Source organism: Acanthochromis polyacanthus, chromosome 15 (genome assembly GCF_021347895.1).
Source record: "Acanthochromis polyacanthus isolate Apoly-LR-REF ecotype Palm Island chromosome 15, KAUST_Apoly_ChrSc, whole genome shotgun sequence".
Taxonomy (NCBI): domain Eukaryota; kingdom Metazoa; phylum Chordata; class Actinopteri; family Pomacentridae; genus Acanthochromis; species Acanthochromis polyacanthus.
Window position 1 is genome coordinate 38,929,653 of NC_067127.1, and position 27,907 is coordinate 38,957,559.

General features: G+C 38.8%; 1 protein-coding gene across 8 annotated transcripts; it reads right to left on the reverse strand.

The window, feature by feature from the left end:
* Positions 1–93: 93 nt before the first annotated feature.
* LOC127530221 (endoplasmic reticulum junction formation protein lunapark-B-like) lies at positions 94–27,769 on the reverse strand. Of its 8 annotated transcripts, none has more exons than XR_007947173.1 (17): positions 27,619–27,769; positions 25,752–25,807; positions 23,796–23,837; positions 22,364–22,414; positions 22,154–22,290; positions 21,466–21,524; positions 19,844–19,884; positions 19,512–19,595; positions 18,742–18,793; positions 18,477–18,593; positions 17,365–17,475; positions 14,687–14,792; positions 13,582–13,652; positions 12,494–12,664; positions 8,617–8,715; positions 3,746–5,563; positions 94–3,157 (listed from the first exon to the last, which is right to left on the reverse strand). XR_007947173.1 is itself a non-coding variant. In XM_051959902.1 (16 exons), exons 2-16 carry the CDS (start codon positions 25,776–25,778, stop codon positions 5,364–5,366), a joined length of 1,368 nt encoding a protein of 455 aa, XP_051815862.1. In that variant the 5' UTR covers positions 25,779–25,807; positions 27,619–27,769; the 3' UTR covers positions 3,209–5,363. The 8 variants fall into 8 exon arrangements, 4 of the variants coding, with proteins under 4 accessions (XP_051815862.1, XP_051815863.1, XP_051815864.1 ...); XR_007947172.1 differs by having other exon boundaries at positions 3,461–5,563; XR_007947171.1 differs by having other exon boundaries at positions 3,309–5,563.
* Positions 27,770–27,907: the final 138 nt, after the last annotated feature.

Below are 27,907 nucleotides of genomic sequence, written 5' to 3' on the forward strand. Positions count from 1 at the left end.
CTGAGTCTGAGTGTTCCAAAGGTTTATCACTGGACTGAAAGCTGATTTCATGCGTGAAACTGATAAAATCAACATGAAAGAATCACGAAAGCATCAACTTTGAAAAACTTTATTGGGCGTGCCATGCACACATTTCATGACAAACAGCATTGGCTGGAATGCAGCAGATAAATCAAGCAAAGCAAAGAAAGAGGACAGGTTTTCTCAATGAGGATCCTTTAAATATTACATTATGGTTTGATTTTCATCACCAGCGTTTATTATCGGGACAAACAGCTTGTCGATATTGTAGTCAGTAAACCAGAGCAGGCAGCGTTACTCCAACAACGTTCAGCACAGCTTTGACTTCTTCAAACTTCTGCCAGACGATTGAGTCGCTTTGAAGCGTCAAAAACAAATCAGAAACTCTTACAGGATCAGAGTAAGAATCTAAATCTATTCACACTAAACAGGATTTAATGTGTTGTCTGTAAACTTCACCTGATTTTTTTCTCTCACTTTATCCTGGATCCGTTTCTGGAATCAGAGGGCGGAGCTACGAAGCAGGAACACCGAGTTAGCAGGTTAGATGAGGCTGAAGTCAGAGTTTCAATGTCGTAAACCTGCTAGAACGCCACGGTAACTGATACTGCACAGCTAGATCGCCATGGTAACTGATGCTGTGGAGCTAGAACGCCACGGTAACTAATGCTGTGGAGCCAGATCTCCATGGTAACTGATGCTGTGGAGCTAACCTGCTCCAGACGAGGTTCTGTTCATCATCGGGGATTTTAAACACAAATGTTTTTCTATCTGGTCCGATTTGAACACAGATCAGAAAATTGATCAGTCTATTGATATTTATCAATCAGAAACATTGATTTCACCAGGATTTGTTCAGAAACTAAACTGATTTCCTCGTCTCCTTCCTCTGGGACAGTATCAGATTGTTTAAATGAAGAAGTTTAAGGTTTCTGAGCTTTAACGTGCAGCTCAGAGTCACTTTATTAACTTACAGCATTAATCTCTGGCATCATTCACAGCATCAGTGCTGCTTTTTAACTGATCTTATTCTTCATGGATCTCCATTAGAACAACCCGTTCCTGAAGAAGAAAACCTGATGAACAAAGAATGTTTTGCTCTTCATTTCTGATTTTTAGGTTTTGTTGATCCAACTAACTCAAAGAAAGTCTGGATTTATGAATCCTGTTCCGTAGTTCAGTCCTCAGAGCTCTCGAACTCAGGCGACCACATATTTACATTTGCATAGACATTTTTTTAAATCATGAGCACTACATGTAAGTGCTGACAAACAGACTACAAATCTATAAATAAGACGTGTAAAATGATAAATATTCCAGCAGTAAACTGAGGCACAAACTCTGGTGGCACTGACTGCAAACATATAAAATAAATCTAAGAATTGAGCAGAAAACTGTTAAATCTGTGAACCGATGCTAACAAAGGCTACAGAAGCAAAACTAAACCTTCAGACCTGACTTCACGTCTAAATGTTCCAACCAGCAGCACTAAATAAAAAACAACAAGGCCAAATAAATTAAAAAAAAAACAGTAAAAAACAGTGCAAATGAATGAAGTCAGGAAATACGGATCAAACAGAAAGCATTTGGCAAATGAAGATCTGCTGAGAACGACGACTGGCAACGACCAGGCGGACAAACTGGCAGTTTGAGCTTCTTCAAGGTTCAGTTTTGTCAGTTCCTATAACTAATATTAAACTGCATTTGGCAAATGCTACCTCTAACATATTAATAAAAACAACTAATCCATCTAAATGATCACTTTCCCCACATTCATGTCAGTAAAACTCATTTTCTGAACGTCGTGAATCTGCATTCTGTTTCCAGGAAAACGCTGGAAACAGCGAGAAAAGAGAACGAAACACAGAAACTCTGCAGAGATTAGGAAGATGGAGAAGCTTTTACATGTAAATATGAGCCGTTTGCTGTTTCATCTGCAGCATTTCTGTTTGGAAGTTTTTTCTCACTTTGAAGAACTCTTAAAAACACTCTAAAGATGTCGTCAGATTCTGTGTTTAGTTCATTTTTCAGAAAAAAGCGATCAGTTTGTGCTACACATTCAGAACTATTCACTCTAATACCAGACGTCCTTATTTCCAGCTGATCTGAGCAGAGTGTTGTCAGTTTAACACCATGAAGATCATCTGCTATCACCTACTTTCACTCTATTATTCCATTTATAACGTCAGTACAAAGTCTTTTAACTTCTCACACTGGTTCTGCTATGATTTAGGAAACAGAAACTCCAACAAGAATGGAGATCAGGTTGGTCAACGCTGACGTTGGTCCACCCTGATCTCCATTCTTCTTGTACTTTGTCGAACATCAGGTTCAGATTTCAGGATGAACCTCGTGTGAATGTAAAAAATAAAACCTATGAACCAATCAAAGAGCTGCGTTAAAAGTTCCTTTAAATCTGAAGTATCAGAGCAACGTGAACGTAAAGCCAGACTCAAACTTCTGAAACCTTCAAACTGTTGGAGGCATTTTAGAGAAAACCGACAGACGAGTTCAGGACTAAACAAGAGGTATGTATGTTGGATTCAAAGATGTTTGAGGTGTTTTTAACTGATTTGATCTTTTATTTATGTCTGCTGTCACACAGGCGTCGTTAACAGAGCCTAAGCTGTAGCAGGATGCTGATTATGAAATATGTCCTAATAAATAATCATCACAAATGATCGCCGCATGATCTGAGAACAAACACAGCTTTGTCCTGGTCGATCCCAGTTTGTCTGCTTGGAGCTCATTAACCAACAGCAGTCGTTGTCATGGTGCCCGTTGCTGCAAACTCCCACAATGCTCTCTGCTTTAACCTCCTCTGGTCTCTACAGGATTAAACAGGAAGAGGCTCCACCTGGTGGAACAACCAGGAACTACAGCTGATCTACATTTACTGACGTCACGGAGAGAAAACAGATTTTATGGAGCCTCAGTGCAACCTACTATCTATCACTACATTCACCCTTTAGTACTACATTTACCCTCTAACACTATGTTTACCCTCTAGTACTACATTTACCCCCTAACACTATTTTTACCCTCGAGTACTACATTTACCCCCTAACACTATTTTTACCCTCTAGTACTACATTTACCCTCTAGTACTACATTTACCCCCTAACACTATTTTACCCTCTAGTACTACATTTACCCCCTAACACTATTTTTACCCTCTAGTACTACATTTACCCTCTAGTACTACATTTACCCCCTAACACTATTTTTACCCTCTAGTACTACATTTACCCCCTAACACTATTTTTACCCTCTAGTACTACATTTACCCTCTAGTACTACATTTACCCCCTAACACTATGTTTACCCTCTAGTACCACATTTACCCCCTAACACTATTTTTACCCTCTAGTACTACATTTACCCTCTAGTACTACATTTACCCCCTAACACTATTTTTACCCTCTAGTACTACATTTACCCTCTAGTACTACATTTACCCCCTAACACTATTTTTACCCTCTAATACTACATTTACCCCCTAACACTATTTTTACCCTCTAGTACTACATTTACCCCCTAACACTATTTTTACCCTCTAGTACCACATTCACCCTCTAATACCACATTCACCCTCTAATACCACATTCACCCTCTAGTACTACATTTACCCTCTAGTACCACATTTACCCCCGAACACTATTTTTACCCTCTAGTACTACATTTACCCCCTAACACTATTTTTACCCTCTAGTACTACATTTACCCTCTAGTACTACATTTACCCCCTAACACTATTTTTACCCTCTAGTACTACATTTACCCCCTAACACTATTTTTACCCTCTAGTGCCACATTTAGACAGTGTTCTACTGGAGCTTTCCCACAGGGTTCCAGCTACAGAACATTAAGGAACCGACTGGAGGCAGAAGTTCAGTTGTTTTTTCTTCAAACGTTGCAGAGATATTTAGCAGTCAGCAGATAAACTGGATGTAGAGACTTTAAAGTAGCTGAAGTGTGTATTATGAGGGAAGTGGCACCAGACTGGGACTGGGTATGAGCAGACACTAAATATCAAATGACTTGGATGAATGTTGACCTTGTCGCCGTCTCTCCTGAGTTTTTACTACCAGTAGTATTAGCTGCAGTTCTGTTACTGCTGCATCCCATAATACTGGTACAGCAGATCTTACAAGAAGCTGATTTTCAGTTTAAACTAGACCAATAATGGTGATGCAGCTTCAGATTCTCCGTGTATGACTCCTGTGTGACAGCTGTTATAAAGAAGGACTCTGGTTTCAGTATTTAACTTTTATCTTACGTGATCTGTTTTAATCACTTCTGTGTTCATTTTACTCAACTTGCCTGAACTGTATTTGAATTATTAGACTTTATTACGTGTTTTGTCATTTTTGTCACAACTTTTGTCTAATTTTCTCTCTTTGGTTTTCTTTCGTGCGTCTCGTTTTTGTAATATTTTGTTTCTCTTTTTTGTCGTTTTGTGTTTCCTTTGTCTTGTTTGTGTCATTCATGTAATTTTTGTCAATTTTTTTGTAGCTTTGTAACTTCTTTGGTCTAATTTCTGTCGCTTTTGTTTCGTGTCATTTTTCTAATTTTTGCAATATTTTGTCGTTTTTGTTGTTTTTTGTCTGACTTCGTCGTTCGTCTTGTTTTTCTCGTTTTGTATTACTTTTATGTCTCGCTTGTGTTTTTTGTCTTATTTGTATCATTTTGTGTTTTGCTTTACTTGTTGATTTGTGTATCGTTTTTGTCATTTTGTGTCTCTTTTGTAATATTTTGTCATGTTTCTGTTGTTTTTTGCCTTATGTTTCATTTTTGGTGTTTGTCTCATGTTTTTGTTGCTTTGTTTCCTTTAGGTCTCATTTGTGTACGTTTTTGTGGCTTTGTAAATTTGTCTTATTTCTGTCTCGTTTCTTATTTTTTGTTATTTTGTGTCTCATCTCTGTAATATTTTGTCTTGTTTTTGTTTTTTCTTTGTTGTCCAACTCGTCGTTTGTCTCGTGTTTTTGTCATTTTGTGTTTCCTGTCTCGCTCGTGTTTTTGTCTTACTTCTGTCATTTTGTGTTTCGTCTTACTTGTTGTTCTGTGTGTCGTTTTTGTTGTTCTGTTTTGTTTTAATCAGTCAGCTCTGTGTTTATCTTTTTCACGTTGCCTGAACAGTTTGATCTGATTTCACTTAGAAACCACTCTGAACAGCGTCTGTTTGATGAGATGCTCCAGAATAAACTTTCTCTGACTGGATCTGGACTTCCTGTATAAATAAACTCCAGTGTTTCTCCACCTTTAACTCAAACTAATCCATCAGTGTTTCCTCCTCTGACCAACGCCTTCTGCTCCGACTCGTCCTTCCTTCGTCTCTGAAGCTACGACGGCTGAGATTCAGGTTCACAGGAGTCGCTGTGGATCTGCTCCTTCTCCTCCTTCTCCTCCTGGACTTCCTCCTTCTCCTCCTCTTCCTCCTCCTGGACCTCCTCCTCCTCCTCTTCCTGCTGCTGTGTCGGCTCCTCTGATTGGCTCTCTGCCTCCTTCATGGGTCCTTCGTCATCTCCGATCTCTTTCTCATCTGAGGAGAAGAATAACGATGAGCAGATATAACGGCGGGAAAAGGCAGAGAGGAGAGATGATTGTTTGTTGGAGTTAAAATCAGAGATGAAGGAAATCAGCAGCATTCCACAGAAGATCAGGCTGAACAAACATGCCGACAACTAAACCTCCAGAGGATCATTCAAAGTGAAAAACAAACATTTTATCATCAGAATCAACGGAAAAACTAAAACTACACTTCAGGAAGATGATGCTCTGTCTCCTGTGATGATTAATATGATTCATTTCAGCTCTAAGTTGGATTCACAGAAAGATACCAGAGGTCCAAGAACATCTGACCCGTGGTCCAAAAGTGGTCCTCCAGAGGATCCAATCGGTCCTCAAAGTGTAAAAATTACAGAGAAGACATTAACTGCAGATTGTAAATTAGTAAAATATAAATTTAAAATCATTTCTAGACCATGACAAGTTGTTTGGATCAGAAAGTAAAATCCTGGATTGTTCTTTTGTCGTTTTGCGTCTCATTTTTGTAACATTTTGTAACATTTTGTCTGTTCTTTCCTTTTCTTGTTTTCATTCGTTTGTGTTTCCATTTTGTCTCGCTTGTGTTTTTTGCCCGTTTATTTGTCGTTTTGTTTTTACTTTTGGAGTATTTTGTCTGTTTTTGTCGTTTTGACTTTTTGTCTCATTTGTAATGTCTACTTCTGACTCGTTTTGTTTCTCACTTTTGTCATTTATGTAATTTTTTTCTTGCTTTTGTCCATTTTTTGTTTCATGTAGTATGTCACATCTTTTTCATGTTGTGTCTCATTTTTGTAATATTTTGTCTTGCTTTTTGTCTGACTTGTCATTTGTCATGTTTTTGTGGTTTTGTGTTTCCCTTCTGTCTCGCTCGTGTTTTTTGTCTGTTTATTTGTCGTTTTGTTTCTCGCTTTTGTAATATTTGGTCTTGATTTTGTCATTTGTCCATTTTTTGTCACTGTAACATTTGTCTCATTTTTTGGCGTTGAATTTTTTGTAACATTTTGTCTTGTTTTTTGTCTTTTTTTTCATTTTGTGTTTTGCTTTATTCATTGTTTTGAGCATCGTTTTTGTCATTTGTCCATTTTTTGTTGCACTGTAACTTCTTTGTGTTATTTTTGTTCAGTTTCGTGTCGCTTGTCTCATTTTTTGTCCTTTTGTGTCATTTTTGTCATATTTTGTCTTGTATTTGTGGTTGTGATCCTCCAGTAAATCCTCTGGTTCAGTTCCAGGTGACTAAATGTTGTGTTTCTTTGTCGACACTCTGTGATCTAGAAGTTGTAATGTGGAAATGATAAACTGAGGATGAATGTGGATGAAACTGAATTTATTTTTCCTCATAAATTTCAGGTTGTTCATGAAGTAAAAAGATAATTCCTTAAATGTGAACATTTCTGCACTAAAACAAAGGAACCATGAGGAGCTGTGTTTTTTTATAGGTCATTATGCTGTGATTTTACTGGTTTTACTGGAGATCAGACTGGACTGAATCTGGAACTAAAATGAGTTTGACTCTCCGGGTTTAGGGACTAGAGCACAAACGACACAAACGTCAGAGGAAATGCTCTGATATTCTACTTACTATGCTCTGATCCAGAGCTGCATGATATTACAAAGACTGACCATGGGATGTTTAGTTTCTGTTCCAAAAGGTTTTCAAGAAATAACTTCTCTGGTGGGAGAGAATGGATCTGTCCAGAAAGACGAAATGACTTTTGTAAATGAGCAGAGAAATAAACATAAAGCCTAAGAAGAGCTGCCTGGAACTGTTCTGAGTGATTTTCTCTTAATTCAAATGGACTGTAATTAAAACTGGGATTGGATTTAAAATTAAAGTCAGTAATCAGCAGTGAGATCATTAAATCAGACAGACATCTGAACGGGGTTAGACGAAGACAGAAAAACACTTTGTGCACAAAATATCCGACACCTTCTCACCTTCGTTTGGACTTCATGAAGGTGTAAAAAAATAAATGCAAATCTGTGAAAAAATAATGAAAATCTGGCTGCAAGAGAGCGGGAAAAAATACAGAATATATCAGTAAAGAAAATAAAATAATAACATGTAAATAACAGCAAATATCTGAATAATAAGTGTTTAATTCTAATTAAATGTGTAGCTGAATTTTTTATATTTTATTTTATTTTTATCCTTTTATATCTTTAATGCAGCACTTTCAGATTTTGTGCATTACAAATAAAATTTATCTTTATTATTATTGTTATTTTAAGGTCGCAGATTGAAACAGAACAGATTTAATTATTTACACTTTTGCCTGTTTGACAGTCAATGTGTAAATTAATTTTAGTTTTTTTTCCTGCTATTAAGACAGGATCTGTAAAAAACAAACAAACATGAAAATCTGTGAAATAAAATTAATATATTAAAAATAAATAAAAATTATTCACCATTCACATGCAGCGAGAGCCGAAAAAAACAGAACAAACAAATAAATAAATACAACAAAAATAAACAACGCGTAGCAGGAAATATTAGATTTAAATATGAGTAAATATGTGCATTTTTACAGATTTCTGATGAGGACATTATTTTAATTCTTAGCCTGTTTTTGTTTTTTAAGTAATTCCAAAATCAAACTAATCACCAGTAACACTAAAATAACATTTATAACTTATTTTTAATCACTGCAGGTTTAGAGAATGTTCTGCTTTTTAAAATAACTGAAATATTTCTTAATAAAGCGTTGAGCAGATGGAGTGAACGTTTGGTGCACTCAGTGAAGAACAGATTTGGGTCAAACTGGTCGGATTGTTGTTTGTTTCTTTGTTTGTTCTGTTTAAATCTATGAAGGTCAATTATCAGAAAATAAGTGGTTAATAAGTGAAAACTCTTTCCCAGTGATTATCAGAATGTGAATTAAAAGTGTCTGTGAGCCCGTTTGACCCACATCTGGTTGAGCTTCATGATTAGAGCTTCCAGTCTGTGTTCTACGGCATTATTGATCATTGATCGACTGATTGATGGTCGGGAGGCGATCGGTTTGATCAGAATCAGCTGGAATCAGGGGACAGAGCAGAGAGAGGGGGAACCTGGACTCGGCAGAGGTCGGTTCTGACGGGTCTTTGGATTCTGCTGGATCCTGAAACTGGAGAAACTGTGGACCAGATTCCGTGGAGCCGGAGCTTTGGCTAGAGAAGACCACACCGTTAAAACCCCCCGGTGGAAACGAGCATTTAGCGGAAACTCGACGCACTGAATCTGTGCTGCTCCTGTTTGTTAAACCTCTGAACTCCAAAACACGCAGCAGGTCTGAACGGCACGGATTTAAAGAGAAAAAGGAGCAAATATCACCGAAATCACACATTTATCAGCTGGAATAACAGACATTCCACTGGAGAAAATAACCCAAACTGAACTTGAAATCAGGATTTTTCATCAAAAATTCGCAAAATATAAACCGGATTCTGTGAAAAACAAACAATTTTGTAATCTTTAAGCTGAGGAACCATGACTGAAGAGCTGCCAGTAAATTCTCAAATACAAATTCAGGGATTTTTCAACTGAACTGCAGGATATACTTTTATAAAAACAGAAGGAAAAAATAACTAATACATGAGTAAATAAATGCAGCATTGCTCAGAAACAGAGAACACCGGAGCAAGTTGTCCATTCAGCATGGTGGAACATCTTTCTGCAGATGATGAGCAAAGAAGAGGGGAAACATGGAGATAGAAAAACATCTGCAGTGGGAGGAGATAAAACCACCACAAAGAACAAAACGACAGAAGCAACAAAAACAAGATACAAAATGGAAAAAACAAGACAAAATGGTGGAACATCTTCTACAGATGACGGTGGAACATCTTCTACGGATGACGGTGGAACATCTTCTACGGATGACGGTGGAACATCTTCTACGGATGACGGTGGAACATCTTTATACAGATGATGGTGGAACATCTTCTACAGATGATGGTGGAGCATCTTCTACAGATGATGGTGGAGCATCTTCTACGGATGACGGTGGAACATCTTCTACGGATGACGGTGGAACATCTTTATACAGATGATGGTGGAGCATCTTCTACAGATGACGGTGGAACATCTTCTACGGATGACGGTGGAACATCTTCTACGGATGACGGTGGAACATCTTCTACGGATGACGGTGGAACATCTTCTACGGATGACGGTGGAACATCTTCTACGGATGACGGTGGAACATCTTTATACAGATGATGGTGGAACATCTTCTACAGATGATGGTGGAGCATCTTCTACAGATGATGGTGGAGCATCTTCTACGGATGACGGTGGAACATCTTCTACGGATGACGGTGGAACATCTTTATACAGATGACGGTGGAGCATCTTCTACAGATGACGGTGGAACATCTTCTACGGATGACGGTGGAACATCTTTATACAGATGATGGTGGAACATCTTCTACAGATGATGGTGGAGCATCTTCTACAGATGATGGTGGAGCATCTTCTACGGATGACGGTGGAACATCTTCTACGGATGACGGTGGAACATCTTTATACAGATGATGGTGGAGCATCTTCTACAGATGACGGTGGAACATCTTCTACGGATGACGGTGGAACATCTTTATACAGATGATGGTGGAACATCTTCTACAGATGACGGTGGAACATCTTCTACGGATGACGGTGGAACATCTTTATACAGATGATGGTGGAGCATCTTCTACAGATGACGGTGGAACATCTTCTACGGATGACGGTGGAACATCTTTATACAGATGATGGTGGAACATCTTCTACGGATGACGGTGGAACATCTTCTACGGATGACGGTGGAACATCTTCTACAGATGACGGTGGAGCATCTTCTACAGATGATGGTGGAACATCTTCTACGGATGACGGTGGAACATCTTCTACAGATGATGGTGGAACATCTTCTACAGATGATGGTGGAACATCTTCTACAGATGATGGTGGAGCATCTTCTACAGATGACGGTGGAACATCTACGGATGATGGTGGAGCATCTTCTACAGATGACGGTGGAACATCTTCTACGGATGATGGTGGAGCATCTTCTACAGATGACGGTGGAACATCTTCTACGGATGACGGTGGAACATCTTCTACGGATGACGGTGGAACATCTTTATACAGATGATGGTGGAGCATCTTCTACAGATGACGGTGGAACATCTTCTACGGATGACGGTGGAACATCTTTATACAGATGATGGTGGAGCATCTTCTACAGATGACGGTGGAACATCTTCTACGGATGACGGTGGAACATCTTTATACAGATGACGGTGGAACATCTTCTACGGATGATGGTGGAGCATCTTCTACAGATGACGGTGGAACATCTACGGATGATGGTGGAGCATCTTCTACAGATGACGGTGGAACATCTTCTACGGATGATGGTGGAGCATCTTCTACGGATGACGGTGGAACATCTTCTACGGATGATGGTGGAACATCTTCTACGGATGACGGTGGAACATCTTCTACGGATGACGGTGGAACATCTTCTACGGATGACGGTGGAACATCTTTATACAGCTGACGGTGGAACATCTTTATACGGATGACGGTGGAACATCTTCTACGGATGACGGTGGAACATCTTCTACGGATGACGGTGGAACATCTTTATACGGATGACGGTGAAACATCTTCTACGGATGACGGTGGAACATCTTCTACGGATGACGGTGGAACATCTTCTACGGATGACGGTGGAGCATCTTCTACAGATGATGGTGGAACATCTTCTACAGATGACGGTGGAACATCTTTATACGGATGACGGTGAAACATCTTCTACGGATGACGGTGGAACATCTTCTACGGATGACGGTGGAACATCTTCTACAGATGACGGTGGAGCATCTTCTACAGATGATGGTGGAACATTTTCTACAGATGATGGTGGAACATCTACAGATGACAGTGGAGCATCTTCTACAGCTGACGGTGGAACATCTTTATACAGATGATGGTGGAACATCTTCTACAGATGATGGTGGAACATCTTCTACAGCTGACGGTGGAACATCTTTATACAGATGATGGTGGAGCATCTTCTACAGCTGACGGTGGAACATCTTCTACAGATGACGGTGGAACATCTTCTACAGCTGACGGTGGAGCATCTTCTACAGATGATGATCAGATCTTTCTAGAAGCTTTAATAGTCAAATATCTACGGCACGTGGAGCCTCCAGTTTTTCCAGTGTTGGTAACATCTGTGGAATCTTGGAAACATGTTGGTTCTAGTTTTTGTCAAATAAATTACCAAAGAAATGCAACTCTTCCTGTTAGTTATTCTGGTTTCCACCATTCTAACGGCTGCTCAGAAGACATTTCTTCTTTCTCTCTCCTTCTCCATGTTGCTGTGTTTCCTTTAGAGCTGCAGGACTTTAGCTCTTTGCTGTTTTTTGCATCTTGTAGTTGAGATTTAGTCTCATTGCGGACATGTTGTGTTGTTGGTTGTTCTTCACGTCTCTTTCAGGTCATTGTGTGTCTTTTTGTTGTGTTGTTACATCATTTAGTTGTTTTGTTGCATCTCTATGTGGTAATTTAACAGAGACATTGTCACTATAACTGTATCATTCTGAGTTCTCTCTCCTTCAGGACTTTAGACAGAAAAATGGTTGACAATGAGTTAAAATGCGATGGGAGTTTTAAAACATGTCCAGAAGCTGCTGCCTGGAGTTCAGAGGGTTAAACCTTAGTGACGTCTGGTTTCTCTAAGAACTACACAAGAATTAAAGTCACTACAGCTGACAGGAATCAAACACAGCGTCAGGAGGAGGGAGGTTAGGAGGCTGAGTCAGTGACAGAGAAAACCAACAGTGAGTTCATGGATGCTGAGCCTCTAAAGGTGAACTTTATTCTTCTGTTTTGCTCTCAAACATGTATTTGTTCTTTAGATTTGCTCTGTGTTAGGTGTGTGTGGCTCCGTACCTCCAGAGGGGGGCGCGCTCTCCTCCGTGTCCGTCCCAGAACGAGGTGATGGTCCTGGGGAGCGGGACTCAGCCCTCAGCCTCCTCTCGTAGCTGAACTCTGGCAGTCTGGGGGCCTGAGGACGAGTCTTTCTGGCCGGATTCAAGAAGTAGCAATAAGCACAGCGAAAGGCTGGAGGGGAGGAGAGACAACAGAGGACGACATGAGAGAGGAGGCTGCATCGTTTTATAAGCGTAACACAGGTACTGGATGCAAATCACTCTGGATAGTTATTAGAATGATCCAGTAGAGCTTTAAAGGAGCATCAGCACCATTATTCTGGATTGGTCAGCTCTACATGATGTCAAGAACCTGAATGTGTCACTTTAGTCCAGGAGAGTCAAACTCATCTTAGTCCAGGTTCCACATTCAGCCCAGTCTGATCTCCAGTAAAACCAGTAAAACCACAGCATAATGGCCCATAAATAACCACAACTCCTCATGGTTCCTTTGGTTTAGTGCAAAAATGTTCAGATGTAAGGAATTATCTTTTTACTAAACATCAACAACCTGAATGTGTTTTTTATAAATGCAGTTTAATCAAGCTCCAGCCTCAGTTCATCATTTCCACATTACAACTTCCAGATCACAGAGTGTCGACAAAGGAACACAACATTTAGTCACCTGGAACTGAACCATGGAGGATTTACTGGAGGATCAGAACGATAAAAGTCACACAAAAGAAGACAAAAAACAACAAAAGCAAGAAAAAATACCACAAAAATTAGATACAAAAGAACAATGGAAACAATTTTGATTTTCTGACTGATGTATATGAATACATTTTCCCTGACATCAGGATTAGGTTATTTTTTCAACTTTTTTCAGAGAAGAAACACATCTACAGCATGTGGAGAGAAAACCACCACAGAGACTCCGCTGGAAGCAACAGTGACGACAAATCTGGGACTTTTCAGCAAATTAAAAACACAAATAATTAAATGTCTTTAGAGCCTCCATCTGCTCCAGTGTTGGCAAGACTTGATGGTTTCGGGTTTTTAACATTTTTGTAAGATTAAAATGAACTAAATTTAATTTTGTGATCTTACCGAGATATTCAAACTCTTCTTTCAGCGCCATGCCGTTATGAGAAAAACACTGCTGGCAGATCAGAGCGTATCTGGAGGAAACAAGAACCAAACGCAGGATGAGGAAGGAAATACACCGTCTGGAGAACGACATGTAGTAATATTTAACGTATATATAATGATTTATAACGTATACGAAATTTGGTAAACTGCAGAAGGAAGTTAAAGTTCAGAGCCATAAACTAACAACAAGTTATTCTGATGATGATGATCAGTTTCATTACGACACAGAATATTACAAACTGGAAACTTTCTTCCACTGCAGTAATGGTAAAAAGTACAGGATGTACAGCTAGTATACTGACAGTCAACAGAAACTCTGAGGTAGAAATGTAGGCAGAATTCTACTTGTAGGGGGGTTGTAATGATTCATTGTGGATTTACTGATGATCAAGTGCCCTGGTAGTTGAGATAATGATGAGTTGTCATTTTGTCATGATTCATTGCACATGGGTTGGTCACTTTGCAAAAGTGAACCAAACACACACCAAGCAGTACTCAGTGAGTATCTGCACAATGTGAGAATGGGTTTGAAGGCCTATATAAAGGCCCAAAAAAGGCCACCATTGTTAGTCCAGTGAACAGCATCATGCCGCGTCTATCACATGAACAACGTCTCCGGGCACTGGGTATGGTGGAGGCCGCTTTGAGCTACAGTGATGTATCCAGGCGTATGGGCTGTTCCCAACCCACAATCAGAAGCCTGGTCCAAAGCATGCGCCGACGGATTGCTGCCTGCATCCAAGCACATGGAGGCCATGCTCGGTATTGACTGCTCTGACTTTGTGTTTGGCAGGTGCCGTTTTCTTTTGTGACATTCTTTATTTTGAAATCATTCTTGAAACTTTACATTTTTGTTTCTGTATGCCAATATGCTAAACAAATGATTCATATGAAGAAAATTTAGTTTGGGGCTTCAAAATAAAAATTGTGTTGAAAAATATGGTCTCAGACTTTTTAATGACTGTCAGTGTATAAGTAGTCCAAATAGTACAGGTAGTACAGGTGTAGTACTGCTGTAGTACAGGAAGTACAGGTGTAGTACAGGTAGTCCATGGCTGTTCACCTGTTCTGCGGTCCGTCCCCCACCAGGTACTCGATGACTCTGTCCACAGCTCCTCTGTCTTTGGGGAGGATGGGTCTGGCTAGCGGAGGACCTGGAGGATGTAGACCTGCAGGAAGTCCACATGTAGGAGTGAATACAGACAGTAGAGACTCCACTACTCCTCTGGGATGTACAGAAACATGTAGAGGTTTGAGGTTTTACTGCAGTTCACCACACACTGGGACCAGTGGTGCATAAAACCAGAAACCACCAGAACCAGAGCATGTACAGTTTAAATCTCAGCTTTAAACTCAGATAGGGGCCATAAAAGGAGAGTACAGGGGTTCCTCGGTATACATCATCGACCTACGACGTTTCGTCACACGGCGCTATCAGACGGCTTTGTTTCCATTCTCTGGTTGTACTCCACCTTGGATTGTGCTACATTCACTAACTTTTTGTCCTTCATTATGGCTCCCAGCATAAGTCAGACTCTTCTGATGCTGGAAGAAAAGGAAAGCCGTCTCCATGGAAGTGAAATTAGACAGAATACAATGATGGGAACAGGAAGAAACACCGACAAACATGGGTCAGGTTGTAAAAACAGATCAACAAACTCTGTTTTCCTCCTGGAAAATGGCTCATCCATGGATGAAAGTCGTTGGCATTCATGACTTTATGATCGATATTGTGATGTACGTAACGGCTTTGTTTACATTTTCACTGGAGTTCCAACTCACAGCGAAAACCGACTTACATCAATCTGTAGGAACGGAACTCTGACGTAAGTCCAGGACCTAATGCACAATTCATTTTTAATCATTTTCTCATTTGATAATTGCAGTGTTGTCAATCAACGACTAAACGATAACAGAAACTGACCATAGGGGACATTTGCCTTTTGCAAATGTGAAAGGAACTCCTGGTTGATTCCTGTTTGTCTGAAGGCCTCTGCACACTGTGTGATTTTAGCAAAGTTCACAGCTCGCTACGCTGTATGACGTGAATCTAATAATCTTTGGGCACGACGTGACGTTTGCTGTGTGCAGATTAAATGATGAAAACGCCGCTGAATCTCAGCCTAGTGAATGTGCAAGAACAAAACGTCATCAGTGTGCTCCGTCCATCCATGAAAAATAAACAACAGGAGCATAAACATTATTTAGTAACATAAACTAAGTGCTGTGGCCACTACTTACAGCGGTGTGTGTTTGTTAGCCGCTAATGTTAGCGTACTAACCTGGTAGTCACTATATCCTTCCATGTTTCGTTCTGTTGTCCAGTTGTGGTTCGAGCTGGAGGACACGTCTAAAAGGCTTCTGCTGCCACAACTCTACCAGGCTGTCTTCTCTGTTTAAACCCCACAGATTTGTTTTGATGTGTTTTGTCACCTCAGACCGTCTATGTGGGTTTACTGATCAGTACGTCATCTCATCCTGCATTTCTATTGGTCGGTTAGTTAGTTGTCGTAGGTCCAGCAGCATCACACTGGGAGACGATCCCCACAAATTTATGACACTGTCCTTGGTCACCATGTCACCTGTCTCACAGTATGACGTACACCACTGATTCAGAGCCACGACCAAAGATATCGCCATGATTCTCTCACCATTGCATCTTTGGTCTGCGCTGGCCAAAAATCAGACGGCGTGTAGACGTCTCTGAACACCAGAGCTCTGCTTGGAGGTCATTCATCTCCTCAGAAGTCTTTGACATGGTGTCTGTTGCTAACTAAACTCTCACTGTGCTCTCCTGATCATCTTAGTAAGATTTAGGAATTTCCTTCAGAATTATTAAAGTTCTATAGTATTTTAAGAACCAGCCTGAAAGTATAAAATCAGGTTTTATCATGATCTTCTTAAGCAGGACAGACTTTAATACATTTTGGTGGTTTATTACCAGGAAAATGGAATCAGATTAGGACTCAGTATCTGCAGATATTAAGGGGAGCTTTACTTTCAAATATGATAGATTTGGGTAAAAAAGTCCAATTTTAAACAAGATGATTATCATATACCTAAACATGTATTCTTTCTCCTGATGAATTGCTTTTTTATTTGATTGCTTATATAATGAGTCATCACTCATAAACTTTAAGTGCCGATTTCTCAAAACTTGATTTTCGGACACACACAAACTGCCCCTTAATTTACCTTCTTACGCTTTTGACCAAAACTTCCCATTGTTGCCATGCTGCTAGTACAGGCTATGTAGAATGCACCTATTAGCCATTTTTTGATAACTTCATTCTATGTTGAGTTATATATGAAAATATTTGTAGTAATTGTTTGGTTTCATTACCATGGTAACCACAGTGAAATAGGACAAAATGCCTAATAGATGCACAGGTCCATACTTAAAGTTCTACGTGGTGCGTTGGTATCATTTTATGTTAAACACTGCATGAGATTTTGCTTGGGGCAAATACAAGATTTAATATCGGGTTCCATAATTTAACAGTATTTAATTTAAATCCAGTTGTTCAAAATGAAAAAATATGGTTTCACAGTAAAGTTGGTGTTTAGAGGTCTCTAAACATGTACAGGTTGCATACCTTATCTTAAAAAGTGTGTGCAATATGAAGCTTTCAGCATTGGTCATTTTTAGTGCTCGGCCGGGTGAAGCTCCCCTTTAACAGGATCTAGACGTTCCTACAAACATTCCTTTGCCAGACAACAGTCCCAGGTGTTCCTACCCACCTACACCAGGTATGGGGGAACAGGGCGTCCTGGGTGCTGCCCCCTGCAGGATGGAGGCCGACAGAGCGGATCTCTCCGGCGGTCCTCCTGGAGCTGAGAGAGGAACAGGTTCTGTTGGAAGAGCAACACCAGATAAAGACGCAAACTGACGTCTGACAGAAACAAGTCAAAGACAGCCGGACCGGTTCTTCATTTCAGCTGCCTTCGACTCAGAGCTACGCCCGAGAAAATCTTCACCGATTGATGTGGACTATTCCGTCTAAAATCATCCGAGACTTCTGCTTCACTGGCTCTGAGCTATTTGAAACTTTTACATCATAAACTCTGGATATTTAAAACGATATCTGTGAAGTTTTAGATTCTTTTATCAAATTCTTGCGCTCAAAAACTGCCTGTAGATCCTCTTTAAGCAGATCATTTCTTAAGTTCAAATTTGAGTCTGTTTGAACAATAATATCTCAGAAACTGTCAAAGAAAAAAACCAAACATTTCACTCTTATTACTCATCATGACATTGATTCAGAATATTATCTTAATATAATCTGTAATATTGGATGAGTAGATCAAATAATCTCTGATTCTGAAGCCGTTCCATCAGTTATATATTTGAGCTCATTAACAAAAAAAATTACAACGCAGAAGTGATTTAATATTTCTGAGCCATATTTAGCTGCATGTCACCATAAAACAAAACCCACAGAACACTCTTTATTAAGAAATACTTGTTGAACCATCAAGTTGAAGCAGAAAAACTGAATTATTATTTAACTTGTTGGATAAAACAGATCCTGATCGATGTCATGCTGAGAAATAACAGAGAAAATGTCAGCTTTTTATCTTTAATACTGACTGAGATATTGCTGTTCAGAGAGAAAAAGGTCAAATGGCATTTTTAAAAAGAACTTTAATCTCAGAATAACTCCATATATCAACCTAGAACTTCCCAGAAATCTTGACAAATATCCAGAGTTTATGCTTTCAGGCAAATCAGAGACATTCACAGAGCAGAGAATGTTTCATAATTTGATGATCTGAGACGGAGTATTGATTGTCTGATATTCCTCACAGTGTTCTGAGTTTACCTGCCTGTCTACAGGTGAGGTGTTCCTTACCCACAGGTGTCCCTCCTGGGCCCATCATCGGCCGGGCTCCGGGTGGCGGCGTCATTCCCATCGCGGCCGGCGTTCCCATCGGCATCGGCCTCATCGGGATGCCCCTCTGCCGAAGTTCTGCGGAGAGGAAACAAGTTCTTCCTGGAATCTGCTTTGTTGCTGCTTCAGAGGCAGAATGTGACGTGGTTTTATGATTTAACAGGAGAGTTTCTGTGACTCTGGTCTGTAGACGATCAAACATCACTTCATCCTGTCGACGTCTCACCTTGTCCGGGTCTGGGAGTCATCGGAGAACGCACTGGAGTCGACTCCAGCTCCTACAACACAACAAACCATGTAAGTATCACACAAAACAAAGACGCAGTAAAAGACAAGAAACATCTTCAGAGAGCTCAGTCCTCCTCCTAGGCTGCTCAGTCGCTGTATCGTTTCTGACGGATGAAATCACTAAAAAATTCACGGCAGAAATCACGGCACCATTTAATACAGATGTACCCACAAACAAAGTGACATTTCTCTGAGTACAGGCGTCTGTTCTGCACGTGTACGTTATGTACGGACACCGGATCACATGACCTAAATATGTAGCAGGAACTGACGGGACTCAGAAACACCCCCACAGTTTAATCAGCTGTTCCTTGGATCATTTCTGATGGATAAGTCCTGATAAGTCCTCAGAGGTGGATTTGTAGTAGGATCACAAACAGCTGATGTAGTGTTCACTGGTTGTCATGGTTACAGTGACGCCATGCTGCTATCTCACAATGATACAGAAATCTTTAACTAATCCGTGGATCCAGACTATAAGCTGCATCACTGACAGAATCTGATCACCTGGTCCTTGTGTCATTTCTGACCTTCACTGAAAATTTCATCCAGAACTGTTACTTTGTTTTAGAGTAAAGTTGCAGACAGACGAACAGACGAACAGATGAACAGACAGCCAGACGCCGATCATCACATAAGTCCACCATGCTCCTTGTTGGAGTAACAACACTGCAGAAACAGATGAAATAAATGAGCAGCAGCACTCACAGCTTTCTTCTTGGCTTCAGGGTCGAAGCGTTCCAGGATGAGTTTGGCGTTTTTGTACGTCTCTGTTTCCATCACCTCCTCCAGCTGGAAACACAAAACTTCAGTTAGAACATTCCCATTTTAAATAAATAAAAACACTCACTATGAATCAACAACGACAAAGGAAATCTACCTGAAAAATAAAGATAAACTCCAAACAGGATGAAGACTGTTTTAGCTTTTCTAAATGAAGCACCACAGACTAGAAACGGCGACATGAGGAGGAAGGTCTGCCAGACTGCCTACAACCCATAATATCAACAGTCTCTGTGTGTGAAGGATTAGAAACTTACAATCTTCTTTTTGACAACCTTCAGGTCTTCCAGTTTATCATCTAGAAAAAAGACAAAAAAAATCATCTGCATTCAGTTTCATTTTCATCCATTTCTGCTCTAAAAGTCTAAAAAAAATCAAACAGGCGTGTATTTAAGATATTAGTAAGCCAATTAATCTGCATTTTATTTTTGTACTGCATTTATTTTAGACTTTTTTCTGACGTTAACATCATGAACAACTTGAAAATTCGTAAGAAAAATAAGTTCATTTTCATCAGCATTCATCCTCAGTTTATCATTTCCACATTACAGCTTCCAGATCACAGAGTGTCTACAAAGAAACACAACATTTAGTCACCTGGACCTGAACCAGAGGATTTACTGGAGGATCACAACCACAAAAAAAGACAAAAAACAACCAAAACAAAATATGACAAAAATGAGACAAACGACATGAAACGAACAAGAGACAAAAAAGGCACAAAGCGACAAAAAAACAGACAAACGAGAAAAGTCAGACATAAAAAGACAAAAAACAACACAAACAAAACAAAAAAGGACAAAAATTACACAAAAAAAGATACAAAACGACAAAAAAGACAACATTGGCGAGACAAAAAAAATGACAAAAACAAGACAAAACAATGAATAAAGCAAAACACAAAGTGACAAAAATATGATGAAAGCAACAAGCGAGACAAAAAGGAAACAGAAAACGACAAAAAAGAAGCAAAATAACAAACACGTGAGACAAAAAATGACATAAACCAGACCAAACATGACAAAAGAGAGAAACAAAGCGATAAAATTGAGACACAAGATGGGAAAAAATGTGACAAACAAGAAAAAACACAAAGAGACACATAATTAGACAAAAGTGACAAAGCAAAAAAAAAAATGGACAAAAACGAGAAACAAAAGGACAAAAATGAGACAAACGACACAAAACAAAACAAGGAAGAGACAAAAAGTTAGACAGCGACAAAAAAATGGACAAATGGCAAAAAAGAGGCAAAAAGTTACATAAGACACAAATAAGATAAAAAAATGGCAAAAGCGAGAAACAAAACGGCCCAAAAAACACAAAACAACAAACAAAGGAAAACACAAAATGACAAAAAAACACAAGCGAGGCAAAAAGGAAACAAAGCAACAAAAACAAGAAACAAAGATAAAAACCTGAGACAAACGACCAAAGTCACACAAAAAAGACCAAAAAACAACAGAACAAGACAAAATATTACAGAAATTAGACACAAAACAACAAAGGAACAATCCAGTATTTTACTTTCTGATCCAGACAACTTGTCATGGTCTAGAAATGGTTTTAAATTTATAGTTTTACTAATTTACAATCTGCAGTTAATGTCTTCTCTGTAATTTTTACACTTTGAGGGCCGGATTGGACCCTCTGGAGGACCACTTTTGGACCACGGGCCTCATGTTGGACACCCCTGGTCTAAATAATAAAAATCTATACTCTGTGGAATCACTGTTATTGAAAATGTTGGACATCTTCATTTCAGGTTTTCTTCAACTTTGGTAAAACAAAAAAGAGAAACTTAACAAAAGAATGAAGTTTGAAATGTGATTTTAAAACTCTAATAATCAACAAAATGTAAAGTTTGAGCTGAACTTACTGTTTCTCTCGGTGCGTTTGGAAAAGAGGAAAATCAACAACTTCCTGATGAACCAAACGCTGCAGAAGACAAACAAACATCCTCCATTATGAGCGTCAAATGAACACCAGCACCTGCTTTTACTCGTAAAACTGCACCAGAATAAAATGGATTAAACCTCCGCTTGTCTTCATTTACCCACAGCAAAAAATATTGCTTCCTTGTCTGAAAAAACAAAAAAATTCAGCAAAAAAATTTCAGAAAATTTGCAAAACCTTCAGCAAGAAAGTTCCAATAATTCCTTAAAAGTTTTATTTCAAAAATAATCCCCAAATTTGGCAAGAAAATTCTTGTAAATATTTTCAAAAAATGAATAGAAATCTTCCCAAAAAAATCCTACAAATATAAAAAATGATTCCATATGTATCAGTAAAACTTCTAATATTTTCTTTTAGAACATTCACATAAAAATCAAAATCCAGAGAAATGTGCTGGATTTTGGTTGATTTTTATGTGAATGTTCTTTAAGAAACTTTTTTTAACATTTCTTTTTTTCTCCACCAAAAAATGTTGAAAAATTGTCCAAAAATGTTGAAAATGTGGACATAAAGATACATCTTTTCCCACATTTTCAGACTTTAAAACGGGTCTATCTGACCCACAGGACGACACCAGGTTAAACACGCATCGGTACGGAGGCATCGCTCACAGGACGGGGTAGATGAAGAAAGGCAGGGCCATGGCGATCCTCTGCAGCCACTCTTCAGGCAGGTAGAGGCAGTAGACGACCAGAGACGTCAGCAGGTAGAGAACAGACGAGTAGAGAAGCAGCCGGCCCACCCACAGCTGCACACACAAACACATCGGTGAGGAAAGCCCAGCTGTGTCGCTGTACGTCGTCACGTTTTACCGCTTTTACCTTCTGCAGCCGCTGGTTTTTGGCTCTGAACTCCTCCAGCTCTTTGATTTCCTGCAGAGGAAAGACGGACGTTAAGCCGCTGAACCATAAAAACCAGCAGCACGTTAAAATCACCACAATGAGACAATTTAGGAGCCAAGAAAAGCAGCAAACTGAAAAAACAGTTACTATACTGTAAGAATTCACCAAAATCCATTTATTCTACACGCCTCAGTGACAGATTCATTAAAAATAAAGCCTTTGTTGGAACCAGATAGTGTGAAAAACTAAAAATTCTGCATTTTTCAGTGCATCTGTGAAGCTAATATTGACTCAGCTACGACCAACAGTCCCATGACAAAAAAACAGAGTTTTCAGCTGAACCGTGTTTACAGTATAACACTAATTTAAAATCTACATTGGTAAATATCCGTAGTATGTAGAGGAAATATGTCAGTTTTTGTAAAATAAATAACTTATCTCTGGTTTCCATCATTCTAACTGAGTCCTACTGACAGAAGACATTTCTGATTCTCTCTCCTTCTTCATGCTGTTCTGGTTCTATAAATGACTTCAGATCGCAGACAAAGACGTCTAGGATGGATTAGAAGGGTTCCAAAAATGACTAAAAACAAGAAAAACGTCCAAAAAGACTCAAATCTGATCTCAGAAAATAAGAATGTTCTTTAAATGTTGTCAAAATTTGGCAAAAATGATCCGAAATGTGTGCAAAATTACTAAAATTAGTCCAGAACTTGCTCAGAAAATCCCCCTGAACTGTTCAGAATCTGTCCAAGATGAGTTAATGGTCTAGGATGGATGAGAAGCGTTAAAGAAATTACTAAAAATGGGTCCAAAATGACTATAAAATGTCCTCAAACTATTAAAATTGTCTTTAAAAAGTAGGAATTATTCACAGTCACAGTCTGATAAACATTCGTGGTCCTCAGCGGTGGATTTGTTGTAGGATCACAATCATGTGATCATGGAGTGTTCACTTGTTGTCATTTGTCCAAAATTATGAGAAATGTGTTGAGAGGTTGCTCAAAAATCCTCTTTTACCGTCAGAATCTGTCCAAAAGGATGTCTAGGATGGCTTAGAAGGGTTCTAAAAAGGACTAAAAACAAAAATGTCCAAAATGACTCAAATATGTTCTCAGAAAATAAGTATGTTCTCTAAATGTTGTCAAAATTTGTCAAAAATGACCCAAAAGATGTGCAAAATAGCTAGAAATGACTCAAATTAGTCCAGAACTTGCTTCACAAAAGCTCCTCGATTGTTCAAAATCTGTCCAACGTGAGTTAACGGTCTAGGATGACAGAGAAGGGTTAAAGAAATTACTAGAAATGGGTCCAAAATGACTGAGCTCATATTTCAGATTCTTATTATGGGCTGGAGCTCATTAATTTTCCATGTGTGAGTTCATAAATCTGTAAAACACATCATCAGTACCTTGTCCAGGTTCTCCAGCTGCTCCACTGTGGTCGGCTTCATCTGGATCGGGGATAAAAATCAGAAAATCACCGTCAGAGCAGCAAACAGACGCACAGTAAACACTCACAGACTGTTCCTGTAAATCCATGTTCATTAGTGTTTTATCAGTTTTTAGCTCACTGAACATCTGAGCTTCATGTGGACAAAGCAAACCTGACGTTTCCCTCTGACTACGTCTAAAAATAGGAGCTGAATCTAGTCTGAGTTCAGTGTGTTCATGACCAGAGCGTCTCACAGGACAAAACGTTTAGCTCACTGTTCAGGGCTAAAGCTAAAAATACACACAGAAATAAATCACTTCTGCTCTTTAAAACATACTCAGGTAAGGACTGTCTGTTTAAATTCCTGCTGCCCTTTTGTTTAGACATGAAAAGACGAGAATTTAACATGAACTTTAAGGGTTTTGAGTATTTTTTCTAAAAAATTTAGCTCGCCAGGTAGACAGTCTGCTGCCCCCGTTTTATTTAAAGCTTTTATTCTGAAAAGCCAGTCCCAGGACATGCAACAATCTGTGGAGTCAGCACCAAAAAAAACTCTTATCTCTTTAATAAAAACCTGCATTAGTCCTGTATTACTACAAAGTTTCTATTGAACATTTTTCATTCCTGTATTTAGACACACTGTGCTTAAAGCAGGGCTGCAACCAAAGACCATTTTCTGCTGTTTGGTCAAGAACACGTCAGAAAATGGTGATAAATGTTCTGTTTTGACTCCTAGTGGAGGAAAGAAACTCAAAGACATTCACATTTTAGACTGTTTTACTCTTAAAAATGAGCCAAACCGATGATCAAAATACTTATTACTGATTATTTTACAGTTGACAGTTAACTGGTTAGTCATTGTGGCTCCAAAGAAGACATAAAAAAAGCAGAAACACGACACAAAAGACAAAAATGAAACAAAAAAGACAGAAACAAAACAGAAAACGACAAAAATGAGAGAAAATGACAAAAATGAAACAGAAAACGACAAAAACGAGACACAAAACGACAAAAACGAGACACAAAACGACAAAAACAAGACACAGAACGACAAAAACGAGACACAAAACAACAAAAACAAGACACAAAACAACAAAAACGGGACACAAAGAGACAAAAACAAGACACAAAACAACAAAAACAAGACACAAAACGACAAAAACGAGACAAAACAACAAAAACAAGACACAAAACAACAAAAACGAGACACAAAACAACAAAAACAAGACACAAAACAACAAAAACGGGACACAAAGAGACAAAAACAAGACACAAAACGACAAAAACGAGACACAAAACAACAAAAACAAGACACAAAACAACAAAAACAAGACACAAAACAACAAAAACGAGACACAAAACAACAAAAACAAGACACAAAACGACAAAAACGAGACACAAAACAACAAAAACAAGACACAAAACAACAAAAATGAGACATAAAGAGACAAAAACAAGACACAAAACAACAAAAACAAGACACAAAACAACAAAAACGAGACACAAAACAACAAAAACGAGACACAAAACAACAAAAACGAGACACAAAACAACAAAAACAAGACACAAAACAACAAAAATGAGACATAAAGAGACAAAAACGAGACACAAAACAACAAAAACAAGACACAAAACAACAAAAACAAGACACAAAACAACAAAAACGAGACACAAAACGACAAAAACGAGACACAAAACGACAAAAACGAGACACAAAACAACAAAAACGAGACACAAAACAACAAAAACAAGACACAAAACAACAAAAACGAGACACAAAACAACAAAAACAAGACACAAAACGACAAAAATGAGACACAAAACGACAAAAATGAGACACAAAACAACAAAAACTAGACAAAAATGACAGGAACAAGACAAAAGGAGACAGTTTAAACCCCCTGGCGTGTTATTCTAAACTGAATTCCCTCACCCTCCATCTGGATAGCAGGCCTCCCATGGCTGTCTCTTTCCGTCGTCTTTGGTTCACTGTGGAGCAGAAAGTTTCCCATTAACACGTTTCAGAAAAGAAAACACACAATCCTCCCTCTGACCGACATTAAACCCACATAGTACCACACAATGACAGCGGTTGTTGTTGAGGATTTGCTGCAGTAATCTGCTCCTGGGGCTCCTTATAGAAGTCAGAAAACAACGTATGGAGACGAACACAAGGATCAAACACAACAACACACTCTTTGTATCTGTTCTCTCTGCACAAACTCTCTCACAACATCAGCCAGTAATGTTATTACACAACTTCCAGTGAGATTCCTGCTGTCATTAAAGCAGTTACATCAGGAGTGTCCAACATGAGGCCCGTGGGCCAAAAGTGGTCCTCCAGAGGGTCCAATCCGGCCCTCTAAGTGTAAAAATTACAGAGAAGACATTAACTGCAGATTGTAAATTAGTAAAACTATAAAATAATCTCTAGACCATGACAAGTTGTTTAGATCATAAAGTAAAATACTTTTGTTGTTTTATTCCTCATTTTTGTAATATGTTGTCTTGTTTTTGGTCTTTTTGTGGTTTGTCTCATGTTTTTGTCATTTTGTTTCTTTATTTTCTTTTTTTTTTGTCTAGTTTGTGTCAGTTGTGTAATTTTTTTGTCTTTTTTTTGTTTTTGCCTTTGTAACTTTTTGGACTAATTATTTGTCTCTTCGTGCCATTTGTCATTTTGTGTCTCAGTTTAATCATTTAATTTTTCATTTTGGTCATTTGTCTATTTGATGTCATTTTGTTTCTCACTTTTGTCATTTTTGGTCTCATTTGTGGAATTTTTTGTCGTTTTGAGTCTAATTTTTGTAACATTTTGCCTTGTTTTTGTTGTTTTTTGTCTTTTTTGTCTCATTTTGTCATTTGTTCCATTTTTTTGTCACTTTGTAACCTTCTTTTGTCTATTTTTTCCCTCTTTTTTCTTTGTTTCATGTCATTTGTCTCATGCATTTGTCATTTTGTGTTTTTATACATCGCTGTGCTGTTTGTCTACTTTTTGTCATTTTGTTTCTTTCTTTGGTTATTTTTGGTCTCGTTTATGTCATTTGTGTAATTTTTTTGTCTCATTTTTGCAGTGTGTCCATATTATCGTTGCTTTGTAACTTTTTTGTCTCGTTTTTTGTTGTTTTGTTTCTTGCTTTTGTAGTTTGAGTCTCATTTTTGTAATATTTTGTAATTTTTTTTGTAAGACAGAGCACTGATGTTCTGTCACCACTGTGAAACAAGTCAGAAAGGTGTTCTATTTGAGTCTGCTGATAATCGGAGGTTTACAAAGACAAAATCACTCACAGTGAAATAATCTCCACTGTTTTGTGGCTAAATGTTGAATGTTTTAACTGTCTCTCAATGATTTGCATTAGGTTTGTGCTCTTTGTCCATTATTTTCTTCGCAGATAGTGAACTAATTGGGGTTAAAGTCCCACCAGACACAGTTTACTGGCTTCACATTCAGCCCTGACAGTTAAAACTTATAGTTTAATTCATACTGAGCATCATCATATCCCACAAAATGAACAGACTGTGATCATATTCAGAGTTAATGCTAACGTTAGCTGCTCCACCTAAACACTGAGTACGTTCACTCTTCTGCTGCTGTAGAAATAATGTCAGACATTAATGAAATAGAGGCTGTTGGTGAGCTGAGTTTTATCTTTATTGAAATCTTTGGTTTTAAATTAAACTAAATCAGAGTTAACTGATGCTAACAGCTACAACAACAACCACCAGCAGCAGCTAGCATCACCGCGGTCACTTTAAACCGCTTTATTTGGTGTTGTCGGGTTAAAAACTGAATAAAAACTCACGTGAGTCGCTGTTCTGCCGCTCCTGTCGCCGTTCATCCGCTCAGGTTTGCGAAGAAACGAGCAAACTGCAGACTTCGACTGCTAACAGCCTCAACTGGCATCTCAACTGACAGTTTGGCGCTGCGTGTACACGTAACTGATGTAACTGACGTGGTGACGTAATCCAGGGGCAAAGGTGGACGCGTTTCCCAGAGTGCTTTGCGGTGTAGTTTATACAGTTCTGTTTAGTTTGAACTTGCTTTCAAACGTTTATTAGCTTTCTTTGTGGCCATATTTGGATTATTTAGTG

Coding starts and splice junctions, on each gene's coding strand:
- LOC127530221 (XM_051959902.1), bottom strand. CDS start 25,778: ATGGGAGGCCTGCTATCCAGATGGAGG. Junction 17,476..18,476: donor CCCAGGAGGGACACCTGTGG/GTAAGGAACACC, acceptor CTCTTCCAACAG/AACCTGTTCCTCTCTCAGCT. Junction 5,564..8,616: donor CCGACCTCTGCCGAGTCCAG/GTTCCCCCTCTC, acceptor TCTTCTCCTCAG/ATGAGAAAGAGATCGGAGAT.